Source organism: Lycorma delicatula, chromosome 12 (genome assembly GCF_047948215.1).
Source record: "Lycorma delicatula isolate Av1 chromosome 12, ASM4794821v1, whole genome shotgun sequence".
Classification (NCBI taxonomy): domain Eukaryota; kingdom Metazoa; phylum Arthropoda; class Insecta; order Hemiptera; family Fulgoridae; genus Lycorma; species Lycorma delicatula.
The window spans coordinates 53,182,517-53,200,549 of record NC_134466.1 but is presented as its reverse complement, the minus strand read 5'-3'; the positions used below and the strand labels follow the sequence as shown (position 1 = coordinate 53,200,549).

General features: G+C 29.0%; 1 protein-coding gene across 1 annotated transcript in view; it reads right to left on the bottom strand.

Annotated features, from left to right (window-relative positions):
* Positions 1–18,033, bottom strand: part of Rfx (regulatory transcription factor Rfx) — a 61,961-nt gene that overhangs the window by 27,731 nt on the left and 16,197 nt on the right. The window contains exons 3-6 of the mRNA XM_075380184.1: positions 13,685–13,865; positions 7,624–7,732; positions 7,228–7,330; positions 4,435–4,575 (exon numbers count right to left, since the gene is read on the bottom strand). Of these exons, the coding sequence (XP_075236299.1) occupies positions 4,435–4,575; positions 7,228–7,330; positions 7,624–7,732; positions 13,685–13,865 (534 nt within the window). The remainder of the gene's footprint in view (positions 1–4,434; positions 4,576–7,227; positions 7,331–7,623; positions 7,733–13,684; positions 13,866–18,033) is intronic.

Genomic DNA, 18,033 nt, shown 5'->3' with positions numbered 1-18,033 from the left:
ACATTATTGTGAGTTGTAAATATCTACATGAACTAAGCAAAAATATTTCTTATTTGCTTGCTTTTCTGATATGTAGTTTAAATGTTCAGAGGTAATATATAAACAAGTTTTAACTATATATTTGTCTTACAAAAAAATTAAATTTGTTTTATCTTCTGATTGTTGAATTCAGAGGATGATTGTTGTTCTGAGAGGATCTGATTGTCTGGATTGGGTAGTGATTATGAAAGAGAAAAAAAAATAAAACAGCACATCAACATTATTTAAAGTTTGTTAAATTTATAATTACACCAGAAACGCAAGAAGAGTTTATGCATCAACTATAATAAAGGAAAACAATATGGTAAATAACATTTATGCTACAAGAACAGAAGACTTAACTGAGAATAACTGAATAAATACTACATTCAAACACATAATTAACTTACAGCACGAAAAAACATAGCACGACCAGTCTTACCGAGCACAACATTTTGCTTAAAAAATAATCTAATTTTAGTTTTTATATACTATATCCGACAATACAGAAACAGCCACGAGCAGTAAGTAAAAATTAAATAAAGTCTTATAACTTAAAACTTTTAAAGAGCTTGACCGATTATTGATAGCAAAAAAATGTACACAACACCGAAGCTAACAACACACCCAACGCACGAAGAGAACTGACCGACAAAAACTGCTAACATAGTCATTCGCACACAGGTCAGAATTGTAATAATAAATAACTTTGGGTTATGTTATAGGGTTTGTCAACAAATCAGTGAATGGCGTTATAAATAACCTAGCCTGTTATTGCGAAATCTGCAAAACTGTGGTTTCTGAACATTGCGTCTGCGACCTTGACCAAAAACTGAACAAATTCAATAAATCATTTAAAAAAAGCCACTAAGAGTTTCATGATTCTGCTGCTGATTTAAAGTTTTACAATTTTAAATCAGTAGCAGAGTAAAGCTGGATTTCTATTAAGACTTTCAGAACTTATGCAGTCATAAAAGTTTATATAGGACCTGTTGTAACATTTTGAACTTTTTTGTAACTGCCGTAATAAGCCTATGATATATCATCAGTGATACTTGTTTTCATTGGTTTCAGAGTAAATAAAATATTAATGAAATTTTTTAACATATAACAAGGGGAAGGGGCACATCTGCTTGAATGTAAAAAATGTAATAGGAAAAAAATAATCATAAGTTATTAGTGAAATAAAAGATTATGCATTTAGAAAAGTGTAATGTAATTTAATAGGTGTACAAAGGAAGTCATGTAGTGTCCATATCAGTTTTTTTCTTTAATTGTAAAATATTGAAAACAGCCGATAAAACAGAACTTACATCTGTTAATTTTTTCTAAGCAAGTGATGATGAGCATTGATTAAATTGTATATATATAAAAAATAACTTTTTATGCAAAATTCTCCAAACTATAAAACTTCATAAATAAACCACAATAACAAAAAAGAGTGACCATTATAATAAAATGTGAACTCAAAAGTTCTCTAAGATTTATTTTTTGTTAATTCAAACATCTGTACAAACTTCTGAAACTTATCACACAATCCATGTAGTTTCAATTATCACTCATATTTTATATATTTTCTTCAATATATGGAAAGTTATTTAAAACAAAGAATTTAAAAACAAGTACATGTTTTTCTCTTATGGATCTCTTGCCGTAATACAAATTATATCAAACACTGAATTACTTATAGTTAATATCACACCTTACTCAAACCTTAAACCTCAATCTTTTGAATTGTTTTCTGTTTAATTTTTCATTTACAAAAAAAATGGTTACATCGTTTTTATAAAGCTCTAGCTGCTGTGGACATATTTTGCAGACAAGGTAGGCGACAAACACTATTTCAAATTCAGACATTTTGCTTAATGACTCAAGCTCTTGGAGTATTTTCCGGTCCACACCAAAAATCAATTTTACAATTTTAAATATTTAACTTAATTTTCAATTTACTTGCAACAATCCGTAATCTATTCATAACTATAATAATAATTTAAATTTAACAATAATCATTTCATTAACAACAATGAAACTTCAGAAGTTTTAACTACAACATTAGACTGCATTCACTTTTGAATTTTTTTGGGAGGGAGCTAGTGTGATCTTCTCAAGGTCTTTCTTGCAATACAAAAAACAATTCCAAGAAAGAAATCTATATTAAAAATCAACATTAAGCGATTTGGTTTGCTAAGCTAAAGTTATTAACAACAATAATAGAACACAACTGAAGCTGCTTTTTTGATCCTGAAGTAGTATCACCACTAACATTGGTGAGATTGGTTTTAATGGTCGACATATTTGAAATTTGCCCAGTATGATGTACAGAATGGTTAATAGCGAGCCTCCTACACCTTTTTTTTGGAAAAAAAAGTAGTTTTTGTTAATAGAAAAATTCCTCTCATCAATACTGAACTGAAGTTTCTACTGTATTTTATAGGTGTATCTTAATGAAAAAAAAAAAAAAAAATCATAATCAGGAACCTCTTTTTATGTCTTGGCAAACTTCTCACAAAATAAACTTGTTTGCATACATACTTATAACAATCCTACAAGGAAAAATTTTTTTTTTAACTTCATTTCTAATAGTTTCCAAGAAAATTCATGTAAAACCCAAAGACAAAATTTGTAGAAAATTTAATTCTGAGAAAAATTACGTTATTGAAGGTATTAGTTAAAATCTGAATAAAATTTAGTAAATTTATTACTGAAAACCAAACCAAACAAAATTCTGAAGGGAAAAAATTTTGATTTGTGCATATATGTGTGCGCGCATGTGCAAGTTGGATTGACCTAACTTCTAATTTTCATGTTATAATATTTTATAATATTTTCATGTCAATATTTGATTTTCTTAAGTTAATTTTTTATATATATAGTAAATATATATAGAATAATAGTTATTCACATTTGTTTCACTTTTTACACACATACTAAAAACTACAAACAAAAATTATATAATTTTATTTTACCATTTTTATGTTATTAAAAAGAACTCTGAACCACTTTTTATTCACAACTTTCTTAAATTTTTCCACGTTTCTGTTAAATCTTTCTAGCAAATGGAAGAAGGTTTTTTATCCAGTTTTTTTTTAATTATACTTTGATAAAGTTATATCTAGAAACTTAAAGCTATATCTAGAAGTAAAGTCCCTTGGTTATTACATGCCCACAAAGGAGTATGTAAAAGCTGCTGATGTGATCCATATGTAACAAGAGCAGAAAAATTAAAAATGAACCCAGTTCAATATTGCTCCACTTTTTTTATTCATAATTTTATACAGGTTTTTCCATGTTTCTGTTAAATCTCTCCAGCAAATGCAAGAAAAGTATTTTTTTATCTATGAAAAAGCAAATTACCATTTTTTTTTGGATAATTATACTTTGATTAAAAGTATATTTAGAAACTTATGTTTGAAATTTGATATTTATTCAAGAAAGTGAAGTCCCTTGGTTATTTATTACATACCCATAAAGGAAAATTGTAAGCTGCTGACAAATCTATATGTAACTCAGTCACACTGCTGTTACAATGGATTGCATTTTATTTTTATGACAAAGTCCTATAATAAATTAACTACAATTAAATGTAATCATATTGTTCCATAATAGATTTTGCTATTTTTTTATTAATGTACAAAAATAGCAAAAATCAGACCATCGACACTCCAAAAGGTGGTTAATATGACCACTTACCAGCCGACAGTTGCATTTTGAATTTCTTATGGAGAGGCGATTCAGGGTGTTTCCAATGCATGTTTTGATACTTGAACTCCGGCTCAAAATGATCACCAAAAAATGACTCCAAAAATGCATCACCTTTATTACTGAAACTATTTTTGAGTTCGGTGCAAATGCGACATCTCTCAGCTTTGTGATGAACGGTATGCTCTCTGGGAATCCACCTTGCAGTCTTATATTAATTCATTTTATTTTGAATGATGGAATGAGTTGTGCCAACATTTACTGACATTTACCAGATAACTGGAGCAGTGCTTGTCAATCATGCCTTTATGGCCACTTTTAAACTATTCCACCCACGCTTAACTCACATGGTTTATGCAACAACTACCATATTGTTTGTTTGGAGACATGCCATCATAACTAAGACTTTAGAGGTTATATTATTAATCCAACAGCTGACAGTTTCCTTCAATAAAAATAACTGTCTTAATTTATTCAATGACTTTCACATTAAATTATAATATTTATACTTGTCAAGTTCACTTCGTTCATACAGTAGTAAAAAAACTGAATGCATAACCATAATATAATCAATTGAAGTATTTTCTATTACTAATTATTAAAAATAATTATATTAACATTTCAAAAGTAATAATAGAAAGGCAGAATTTAAAAGAAAAATCCAACAAAATCCAACAATCACCAGTTACAATATTAAGCAAAACTAACTACACTTACAGCAGATACGGTTTGCGGAGACGATCGATTGGGAGTTATAATAGCATGGTCTGAGCCATCGACACCTTGTTGTATAAGAAAAGTATTGCCTAAGATTTGATTTTGTGCAGATTGACTTTGACCTGTTAGAGTATTAGCGACCTATAAAAACAAACAAAATAATTAAAATGTAAAGTATGAAAACTCCTCAATAACTATAAAACCATTCCAGATACAACAGTCAACTTTCAGGATAATGTAAAAGTTACCACAAAAGAGGTAACACACAAAGGGAATTACCATTTAAAATATTTAATACACTGAGTGAACTTAAAGACAAGAAAAATGGTAAGTTTGGATTTTAAATAAAATTATATTGATAATTGTTAATGCAAATATAGATTTATAAAAATTTGATTAAATAGATATAAATCTGATTTGTTTATATACTGACATTTAATTTAAATTAACATTCAAATGTGTCGGTTGGTTGTAAAAACACACAACACTGCATTATTCAATGATTCTCTAGTGACATTTTGTTCTGATTCTGAATTTTTATTTTGTAAATCATCTTGGGGCTTATTATGATAAACAATAAGTGGCTCCTATAGAAAGTAATCCAATAGTGACAAGTCAGGTGATCTTGCTGGCTGTTCTGTTATGTTCTCATGCTGCTGTTTGAGCTTTTGACACTACCTTTTGAAATAGTAAAATTTAATGTTACTTCATTATGTGACCTAACTATCACTAAATCCCTCATTAAATAAAGTGTGACCCTCTCCTATTCCATAAGTGATTTAGTTTATAGCAATGTTAGCAGTTAACACAGAATAAATTTCAGTAAAAAACCAGAAAAAAGGTAAAAAAAGAATAACAAAAGTGGCTTATGAATGTGGTATTAGTACAAAACATCAATTAGCCAACTGATCACAATAAATTCTCATAAGAAACTAAGTGTAATAACGAAAATTTAAAATTTGCAACACTAAATTTTTGCAACAATAAAAAAAAATTTATAACCACTTTACCGGCAAACAAGGTAGATGTTCTACTTCTAATGTTCTAACAGGTACTTCTAATCATGAGTACAAAGAATCTCTTAAGTAAAAATGCTAGGAAATTTCTCTCCTTAAGGTTGGCAAACTAGTGTAGTTCATAGCCACGCTAGTAATGAACACACTGCATTATTGTCTATAAGTTGTGTTGTAGAATCGTTGATTACAACAAACTTATTACATTATAAAATGAATAGGAAAATCAATGTTGCCACAGAAAGTGAAATATGTTATTTTCAGGTATCTGAAATATGTGTCATATGTTTTGAAACAATCAAAACCTTAAGCCAGCTGCCAGCTGAAATTCATAGGCAGTTGGTTGCTGTGTATGGTAATAATATGTAATGAATGAAAGAAAAGTCTAAAAATGGTGTGAAAATGTTTAGAAATAACAGAATTAATGTGCATGATGAACAATATTCAGGAAGGCCCTCAATCACAGAGGCCCTCGATTTCCAACTTGGCCCTTCTTTTTCCTGATGCTTCAAGAGCTGTTATTTGTCGCATTGTTCATGACAATTTAGGTTTCAGAAACTTTTGTGCATGTCAGGTGCCACACGTCTTAACCGAACATCACAAAAAAATCCGAATGGAATCTGCTTTGGAATTTTTGATGTGCTACACAGAGAAAGTTGATTTTTATGGTTACTCTATATGTGAGATTTTTCTAAATTAAGTATATATTTAATTTATTATTTAGCATGTATTATTATTTAACATATGGCATGTAATCATTTTTTTTCCAGTTTTTTTTTTGGTAATAGTGTTATATTATTTATGGTATTAATTTTATTATTTACTCTTTTTTAATTTATTTACTGTATTCACTTTTTATACTATACAATAAATAAACTGATTTCCTTTATTGTCTTCAGTATACTGTTGACATTCAAACAGTCATGACTGTTTCATTTTAATTTTTAACTTATATTAATAAAAAACTGAACATTTTTAAAAATCTTGAGAACATTTATTATTTTTTTTTGCTGGTAAGGTGGTTATAACATTTAATTATTTTTTATTTGGAAATTTTTATTTAAAAAATAAAAAAATAAATATTAACTAAAATTAAATTTTTCAAATCAGTTAATTTCTTTTTATTATTTGAACTCACTAAAAATTTGGTAATTTTCAAAATCCAAACTTTTTCCTGCTATCATTTTGGGTATAGACATCGTAAAAACATTACCATTTAAAATATTTCTTTTTATTACAACCCCTGGGCCCCAAGAAGGGGTTGAAATTCTATTCTCATCAAAATTAAAGTATACAGTATAAGGTATACTACACAGTAAACAAACAAGGAAGTTTACTAGTACATTTTAGAATTATAGTTGAAATATGGAATGTAAAATGTAAAAGTCATTTTAGAGATAGTAGTTTGTGCATGGTGAATTTATTGGCAATTCTATGAAACAGATCAAGATTAACTATTTTAAGAGATTAGTTCAGAAATTTAGGAAGAATGTTAATGGAAGGAGAGAGTTGATGATGACTAGGTGTGAGCTTTCCATGAATATTTTAGTAAACTTAATCTAGCTAACAAATATTTATACATTACCATCCAGTAATCATCATCTTGAAACTCTGATGGAATCTCTTTAAGCGGATATTCAAGTACTCTTGATTTATAAATTTGTTTAATATTTTTTTATGTCATTAATTTTTTTTAATAAGAAATTCTTATAAAAAAAATCAATGCATAAAAGTCATGCAACTAATAAACAGTATAATTGATATAATCACTTCACTATACCTGACTGTATGTGACTGGAGTGGTATTCCCGGGTGTATAATATTGCCCAGATGCTGGTGTATACATCGTACCAGACTCTCCCACAGTGTACACAGGATATGCCCTAATTATAACAAAAATAAATTCATTAGCTATGGAGAAAAAAAAATCTTTAAATACAAGAAAAATACATTTCTCAGTTAAAAATAGTTCTAATATTTCTTTTATCATTCGTTTATCACAATGAAACCTTAATGCTCTGATAACCTATATCAACCCCACCCACAACTGACAATTAATTGGTTGTTGCAAATTACCTAAAAAGTAAGTTAAAAAACTGAACTGACCCAAATGTAAAAGAAATTTTTTTAAAAATTACTTCACTAGAAAATAGATACTTAAAACACAGCAACTCACATCTGTCCATTAGTTGTAGTGTATATGGTTTGATCAGGTGTGCTTTCGACATACTGAACATAAGCAGAGTGCGCCACACCGTCACCTGTTACTGTCTCAGTATCTGGAACTAATCAAAACAAAAAATTTTGTTCAATTAATTGTTAATCAAAGATACACACACATCATTAAAATGTTCAATTATCTACTGCTACATAAGAGCTGTAGCAATAAATGGCAATAGCTGTTTGTGTCAACTTTGATTCATGACAGAAAAGAGTACAGTTCCAAATGTTATTGTTTGCTTACTTCTGTGGCCACTAATATTTTGCAGTGAGACTATTCAAACTGTTAAATGAGTTTTAGTGTTAAGGTAAACAGAGTATTTGGGTGATCAGGATACAAAGGCATTCCTTGGTATCCTTAAATGACATAAGGGGTAAGTAAGTTATGATAAACTAACTGGAATGCATTAGGCATATCGAAGAGAACGAGGACAAGACTGCAGACTATAAATGCACAGAGCAAAAAATTTTGCTAGAAATACCTGCTAATCTGGCAGAAGCTGCTATTTAAAAATTGCCAAAATTTTATAGAATAATGATAAAAGCACAAAGAACACAGTTTAACTGCAATCTAACTAACCACCATCTGCACTGAAGAGTAAAAATTTCATCTTCTAATGACCTGATGCAAAGATTGACTGGCAAACAAAAAACTATGACAAGAATTTTTTAAGAGATACCAGCTGTTCAAAAAGCAAAGCCAATTTAAATAATCTGGCTAATCCAAATTGTTTGAAAATGGTCAAAATGAAAACCCAGATTGCATTTTTTTACATAGAAATCTAAATTATTTTTTTGTACTTGAGATGTAGAGAGTCTTCTCTACATCTCAATGTAAAGAAAGTATAGTAATATTTACAGAAAAAATATTATTCAACAATTATCATCAGTCCTATCTTATTTTTGTTTACAGGCAAGTACACTAACTTCAGGGGGAACCTTTACAAAATTATTTTTGCAGAGGTGGAACCCACGTTCTCCACTACACCTACTTCACTCAAAATCTTAAATGGCAATTGTAACAATTATAATTGACTACCAAAAAAAAAAAAAATAACTTTGGTGAAAAGTAAATTAAAATCCACCCACCCCTTCACACAGCAGGTGCAAATAACCAGTTAGGATAGTATTTTTAAATTTCATTCCAACTAAATAACTAAAATTATATGACATTACTTCTTAAATCATTTGAAATAATCTGTGGATTAAGTGTCAAAATTATTTTTAAAATTACCAAACACAAAATTTCACCAGCAAGAAGTAGATATAACTGGTCCAAGATAAATTGACACAAATCTGGTGAACAGCATAGTATAGCATAGCATATCTTGCTACCTAACAAGCACAGGTTTAATAATATTACTCGATTAAAGACAGTATGTTTACGGTTTGACTATCCCAATTAATGAACAATTCACGTCTTGTATTTATTAATTATCTTATCCTAGTTTATATAAATAAGTTAATTTATTTCTTCATTAGGTACTGAAATAAATAACTGATGTCTAATGTTTACGCTATGCTTTTCACGCTTTGTTCTGGGAGATAAAGAATGGGGTTGAGTGCACCCCGTGCACTTTAGGCCATTCTTACTCATAGATACGCAAAAACATCAAATTCCTAATTTTAAGCTATGACTTTCACAATCTTATATAATTTCAATTTTTAACCTTAATACTTTACAGCTGCGCTAGCAAACAGGTTTGAGTGTATTTAGTGAAAGAAATTTGTACAGTTCACGATTTAATCTCCAGATAACCTAGATTCAGTCGATCATGAGGTGTATCTGATTAAAATATCATCCAAAAGCTACCATTGGGAGCAGATGCGGTTATGTGCAGGGGGTCAAACAACTTTTAGATATTTGTAATTTTCATCCAAAAATTTGGATCAGTACACACACACACACCCACACACACACACACACCCACACCCACGTCTTCCACAAGTAGCATATTATAAGCCCCATGCTAGCTGGGCAACCATCGAGATCAGTGTCAATATGGTTTGAGCAAGCTATACCTTTTGGCATGCTATACCAAGCTATTGGTTTTTTGTATGTTTAACTGATGTTATAATGCTATGTTTACTGGTATGTTTTTTCAATGCAGGAAAAACCTAAGCCATATTTTTAACAAGAATGGATGATTTCAGATCTAATGCTTTTCATAATGTACCTAAAAAACGTACATTTTTAATCACAACCTCAATACCAATTAATATTTTTTTATTTTATTTGTACCAAATTACTTAATCATTCAAAGGGCCTTCCAATGAGGTGTCCCACAAGCTACATGGGAATATATATTTTTTTAGGACAAAATCAAATTATAATTAAAAAATAATTCAACAAAAGACATACATAATAATGAAAATAAATTATTAAAATGAGACTAAGACACTAGCAGAATAGATTAAAAACAAACTGCTTCTTAAATATGTTGTAAAGTCATCAATTTCAATTTTTGTTATTTAGGAAGTAAAGTTATCAGAATTTTATTTCAATTAAATCTCAGATAATTCAATAAAATCAGTTTTCTTTATTTCTATATACCTTTATCAAAAAAATTCAAAGCATTTTCTTACCACATCAGAGTGATAATTTTTCCTAGTACGAAGTACTAAAAAGGAAGTATTGTGATTCAATGGAAATATCCATATTTACACATCTCGCATAACTCAAAAACAATTAGCTTTAACGATGTTGAAATTTTTAATTTAGAACTGCTGTAACACTAGATGTGCACCTCCCCTTCTTTTGATTGCAATCTACTGAACCAAAAGTGCCAAAAAATTTGGATTTTGGACTTTTTCTGTACAATAAATTCTCATTGAGAGCTTTTCAACAATATATCATAAGTGGTACTTATTTTCATTGATTCCAGAGTTATAGCCAAATAAAATTTTAATTAATGAAATATTTGCATCTTACAAGGGAACACACATCAATTTAAATCAAGACTTCATCTCCTTAACTTTTTTTAAATTTATTTATATATTGGATTTATTAATAACTATTAAACCATTAAGAAACTTTTACAACAAATAATTATCCAATAATAAAAAAAAATCAAACACACGTTATTAGAATCAATTTTTGTGTGTTAAACACATAAAAAATGTACCATATAAATTAAACAGGTATTATTATATTACATAGATTTGATGAGACGTTAAATATCAATTGAAAATTATTATTTTTGGATTTTATAGTAACAGGTGAACAATTTATGTAACAGGCGTATAAGTTAGTCATCTGGTGTCAAACATTAACTGCAGGTAAGGTATAGTTTGTACAATCTTAAATCTAAATTTACTCAATTCAATCTGAAAACCTACACTTACTGTACACAAAGAAGTATTATAATCTAGGAACAAAATACTAAAGACTGCTTAGACAGGTCTATAAACAACATCATTTAAACAATAAATTGCCCCAAATTTATTGTTTACGTGATATTCTGGAAATTGCAAATAACTAGGGCAGCATTCTTAATTTAATCTAATTAAACCTAAAAAGCAGAGAGGGAGAGTGAAAGATTGTTATGTTTTTATAGTTGTACTTCCAATATTACGTAGATTATATGTTTAGTTAATAATGGGTAGTGAATTCACCTATGAATGAATACCATTGAAGTGGTCAAAGTGGATACAGTGGTGGAGAGCGAACTGCTTTTTATCATTGTTAGAGCACGTTCCTTATTCTGTGAATGACTGATTTAGTCTGAGCAGTCAGTTCAGATTCTCTGGAGTTGAAGTCAAATTGTTGGATTCTCCTTTTTTGCGATAAATTTTTTCAGTGTATGTTAGAGCATTTCAAATTTGCTGTTTTTACCGGTCTTTATCTGTTCTAAAACTTAGGTAGAGCCAATTTGTCGATCACTGTCCTGTTTTATTAATCTGCTTCAGCTCAATACAATTCATCCTGGTAATCTTTCTGCGACTGTGGAATGTTTTTTGGAAGTTGAACCATTATGTAGTAGGTATGGGGTGTGTGAGATTTCAGTACATTTTTAATAAATGTCCTTTGCACATCACTACAATTTTTCACACAATTTGATGAAATCGATAATCTAAATTACTAAAACTGCAACCAAAAAAGAGCAGTTTAGCAGTAAAAAAAAACTAAAAATGGAAAAGTAAAATTTTATTGAAGTGTATATTTAAAGTTTTATTCTTATTTTAGAACAAGTCAAGTTTTCTCTATCAACCTGTCACAAATTTAATATGTAAATAAATATCAAACAGAATTAAAACTAAAACTAATCTATGTAGATTTTTTTATAATATTATAACAATAAAACATTGTGAAACATTTAAACAAATTTTACCTTTTGGTAAATTTTAATTTTCCATTTTATCAAAATAGCTTGGAGTACATACCTACAGGATTCACAGGAGTTAATGATGTATAAGATCGAGTAGCAGTTCCTTCTGATTTGCATGTAACCAACAAAATATAAACAAGCTGACTAGCCTTAAATGTAGATAAAAAATTAGTATCATATACACAAGATTCAAATAAGTCAGCAGACTGCATATATAAGTATATAGAGATACTAAATAATCATTATAGATATTAGAATTCCTCCTGAAATAACAAGCAAAACGATCTGCTGACTTAAGGGATCAACTTACTTTTTATGGATAAGGTACCACATAGATTCTTACTGACCAGGTACATGAAATATATAACTGAAAAAAAAAAATTGTTATAGTACTACAAATTATTATCAAACCTTTCCAGTTTGTTTATTTAAACCCGGCAATAAGAGTTTATTTCTTATTTGTCTATTAGGAGTGCTATGAAGCCTAGGGTTTTAACTGTTTAACAAAAATTACCTAGTAGTCAACTAATTATGCAGAAATCTAAAAGATGCAGAATAAATTTATGATAAATTTTAAAGAATAAATTTACGATAGGAGAGGTGAGAAAGAATGAGAAATTCTTAGATGACTAATTCACTGTAGGTAACACATGAGAGAAAAAGTTCAAGGTATACTCTACATGCTTTGAATGCCAATTCTACCTGTAAACCTACACAAAGTTGGAGGATTTTACAAAGGAGGAGGCACATACACTGAACAATAATTTTGCATCAACTAGCTCCAGAAATTTAAGACCCCTTAATATCTCAATAAGAAATATTAATCAACAGATGTATTTAGCTTTTTCAGAACAAGAGTACTGTTGAATAAAATACTCTAGCTATTCAGACTTCTTTAACATATTATAACTGTAATAAAAAAAAAATTTTTATTAGAAATAATTTTTAATGCAGTCTTAAGAAAATAAAATACTTTGTGGGAGTTAATGCACTCTAATATAAAATAAGACATACACAAGACGTGAACTAAGTCTTAAAAATTCACAATTAAAATAAAAAATGAAAAACCTAGTGTAAGATAAGATAATAAAAAGTTACAATCTGCTTTACGGCAAATTGCAGAAATAGCTGAAACACAGCAATTCAAATATTTGAATAAAATATTTTTTGCTATCACAAAATTAGCAAAAACTCACGTGTGTTAATATTTTTCCTGTTAGTATGCATTATTTGCTTTTGACCACTGTGCTAAAAAAATGTATTACATAAAAAACAAATCACCAAAACACAGTAATTAGATTTAATCAAACTTACCAAAACGTAAAGTGTTTACTAATTTCCAATAACCAGTTTTTGCAGTATTGACATCTTAACTAATTCAATTCTATTTTTTTAAATTAAAAATTGTAATATTTTCCATTGCTCTGTCCAGATATTGTATTATTACATTCCACTACTATGAATTACGGGCTATGAATTATTCCAGTATGGACAGCAGAAGTACATTAATGTTTACTACAGTATTTAAAATTTGACAATGGAAAATATAATTTCCGAAACATGGCAAATATTAAAAAAGTAATAAATTTTAATATAAAAAAAATACCAACCAGAAGACTAATCTAATTACTGTGTTTTGGTGTTATGTTATACAAATATAAATATGTACATATAATAGAAATAACACACCTGTAACTGTAATGTAATGAGCAGAGTCCACAATGGTAGCGTTACCAGATTGTGAATCACCAGATGGATTTTGTTGCGAGTCTGTGTCGTTACCACCACCAGCTGATACAGTAACTTGTATTGTTGATCCGTCAGATGAATCACCAGGCGAGTCTAATACTGCTTCAACACTTCCATTTTGCTAATTTAATTAAAAGATAAATAAATAAAAATGTTTATATCACATTTCAACATCACAAAATGTCAATAAACATAGAACATGATTTTTAAATACACTTCTATAAAATAGCATTTATCAAAAATCATGATTCATTAATAAAGGCTGAAGTAAGTTATCTGATAAATAAAACAAAATAAATGATTACTCGTAAACCAACAAGCAACACAAGTGTTTTTTAAAAAGAAAATTAAATAAAATAAAAAAAAAATTAAAAACAAAATATATTTTCTATGGATAAAATAGAGCAAGATCTCTAAAAATGGGTGCCAAAACACACTCTCCACTTAACTGACAGATTATATAGTGTGTTTTGTAAACAGTCTACAATAATTTATTTTTGATAAGTTCCTTCACATACAAATTGTTTATGGCAGTTGGGAACAGTTTTAAATTTCTTTAGTTTTCTACATTTCTTCCACTCATCATATTTCAAACGTAACACAAGACGACTTCTTATTCAGGTGCATTGTTTAATAGAAGTAATATTTTCTGTACACATCCTGCCTTTGTTTAAATCAATAAATAAGCAACCAGTTAAAAATAAATTTCTTCAAGTCAATTTTTTTTTAAATTTCATTTAAGAGTATTTATTTACATTTTTATTCAGTATACCTCCTAAAAATTATTTGGAAGGTTATATTTATGAGTTTATATTTACGAATATGCAATCTTCACTAAAAAAAAGTGTCACTTTTTAAAAATAACCATATCCACTCATCAAATCAAGACAGAGGAACTCCTTTTTGTATAACCAACATTATACTTTGGCTTAAAAAAAAATTATTTTCAGTAAATTGCCAAATCTGAGTAATCTTCACCAGAATTTATATAAAATACAATTTATAAATATTTAAATAAAATTTTATTTGAAATAAAATACATTTATTTAAAATATTAAATATATTTTCTTTTATAGTAACAATATTATTCTCACCCCTCTACACTTCATCTACTACACCCAATCAACTTAAAATATGTGCTCAAAATGTGCAATGTTTTTTTTTTTTTTTTTATAAATTGCTGAAATTTTTACTGTTTATAATCTTGAATTCTGTTATAGACTAACATACAACTCTGCTGTCCAGCACTGGAATAGTGTAATATAAATGTTAATTCCTTTGTTCATAATAGTGACCTGGTGGTTCAAAATTTCAATTTTTTTAAATATAATGATTTCATTTCAAAATGTATCCATTTTGTATTGAATACAAGATGTATTCACTTTAAGTAGTTGTGGAAATTTGCAGGTTGAAGCAAAAACTTTAATGAATTAATACTTACTATTTAAGAAACAGGGGTTTTTTGTTTGTTCAGGATAAACAAACTGAGAAGGGATTTTGGATATTTCATCTTGAAAAATCTCTAAAAATCATATATATGTAGTAGTAGAGATTTTGCCAGTCTTAAAAAAATCTAATTTTTTAACTTCTTTGAAACAAATGAAAAAAAAATCAACCTGATTTTTGATGAGTGTAATAGTCAAAGTCAATACTGGCTGCACCTGCCTCCAGTAACTTGACTAAAAAACATTAAAAAAAATTGATCGCTATGCTAAACAAGTAACCATATAACGCAGGCGACATATTTAATTATAATATTACTTTATTACTTTATAAGACCTTTAATAAATTTTAAAAATTACCTCCATATTTCACAGCTAAAAAATACTAAGTTAATTCTAATACAAAATTGTAAATTATGATAAAATAAATAGTTTAAAATGAATCCCAGAATACTCTAATCGCCATATTTTGTATAAGAGAACAACAAGGATTACCAATGAGATCCACCCTACAACTGTCAACATGTCTGAAATTTTGGTAGTAAAAAATTTTGTTAGCAATATAGTTCATAGTATATTTTTAAATACACACTAAATACAATATTATGGATAAGATATGTAGATTATAGTTTTATTTAAAACCCAACATAAATCTCTTTAAGGGAATGTTTGGGCATTGCGGTCCTCCCAGTACATTTTCGTACATGTCGACAATGTTTATTAAGTTTCTTCCTTGTAGATGGTGAACCAAGTATTTTTATCCTCTGATTTTCTTATTTAATTATCTTGTTTGTGATGTTTCCTGGTGCAAGGCCAATTTCATTCAGATCCTTGAGATTGTACTGTACCAGCTATTTCAGAAATCTCGAATCTTACATCCTCATGACATGTCCAAAGAATCCTAGTCTCCTCTTGTTCGATACAGATCCACAACTGCCAATCTTAAACAAGACAGGGCAGTTTGTTTTGATTTTTTGCCAATTTTTATTTTTTGGGGGCACTTTGAGCTATCCTCATTATCCTCATTAATTTGGGGTTGTAGTTCAAAAGTGTTTTAGAATATTTTGTAGGTATTATGTGTGGGATTCAATCATATCAACCAGGGATATGTTGCTTCTTTTTCTGTTCTGTTAATCCATTACAAGCTTAAGACTTATCTGGTCTGGTCGGCTCCTCCAGCTCCAGCATCTGAAACCTACCTGATATTCTCCTACCTTGAGATATTTGTATCTTGTGTCTAGGAATGAGATATAGTTAGATCTTTTTTATGTGCAGGTGGATGAAGGCTGTCGTTCCAGTGTTCTGGTTGGTCCTTGATCCAGATTTTCACAAGCTGTTTAAAGGGAATTTTCGCTGTTCTTCCTGCATGTTTCAGAAACTCTACTAAGGTCTGATCTTATCCCACTGCTGTTGGAGGGTGATGTTTTCTGGTGGTGTTATTATTGGGGTGGTGGTGTTGAGAGATTTAGGAGTTCTTTCAGTCTTTGCAAATTAGGAGATTATTTAGCTAAGATTTCTGCATTGTCTTTATTGTTAATAGCCAGATTAAGGTTCTATCCATTTACTAACAGAGGTACTATTTTTTGAGTTTTTGAAGGTTTTGTTTCTACTGATTTCAAGTGTCTTTATGGTGTTAAGATTTTGGAAGAGTTTCCACGCTTGATCACTGTTCCACCATTGGTGTTTTTTGTGGTTTTTATTGGAGCCAATTCTTCTGCAATTTGTAGACTAGGTTTTCAAAATCTGACATTTTTTCGGTTTCTTTCTGGTAATTTTCATTCTTGATTAGTTTATTTTCAGTCTTCATTATTTCCCTTTTAGTCTTAGGGGATTGGTTTTGTAGTGATCTGTCTGTGTCTACACCTTGAAGGACTTATGTTTAGCTATTAAGACATGATCTAGTTGCCATTCTCCTTAAGTGTAGTCTGGATGCTTCTAATGATGTCGCAGTATCTTCTCTGTCTAGAGGAGCACTGAAGTCCCTGATTAATTGTTTAATGTGATTTTTGGGGATGTTACTTATGATCTGTTCAACTAGGTCCCAATACATTTCTGTTTCTTTACAGTCTTTTAGAGCTTAGTTTTTATTATTAATGGGTATTTATTATGATGTCGATTTTTATTAGATGCTTTAAGGGTGAATGTTGAGATTCTTTGGGTTTGTGATGTATTCTTGTACAGACTATTTATTCTGAGGCTGATCAAAATACCAGTTTCCAAAGTGTGCAACACTTTTCATCACTCTTCCCACATACACCTTTGTAGGAATATCTATAAATATAGGATTTAAAGCATAAATCCTTGAGATTCCACAGCGATTCTCATTTTCTGCAGTCCCACGATTAGAATTTTATGTTTGTACAAGTCTTATTATTTTTAGTTATGTGTGGCAATATAGGTGAAATTTGCTTCTGTTTGATTTTGGATTCTGTATTATTCTTGTTCACTTGTTATTTAAGTGGCAGCCAAAATTATACACAAAATAGAAAAAATTACTACAGTAGTTGATAAATTAAAAAAAAGGCAAATCAACTAAATAACCACATCATAAAATATTTAAGTAGTAATATATATAAATAATAAGAAAGGATAACACAAAATTTATCTTTACAGATCAGTTAAAAAAATGTATAGAACATTACCCAGCTTACAAAAACAAGTGAGGTTATCTAATGTGACCAACTACTATTAAGAGTTGGTAATTTTGGAATTTTGTATCAATAAAAAAATGAATTACTTGAAAAATATTACATTTATCAATATGACAAAAATGAAATAAACCCCACCAGATTGAAATTGAAGATGTGAAAACATCTTCAAAAGATGCAGAGTTGCATGTTCTTCCAT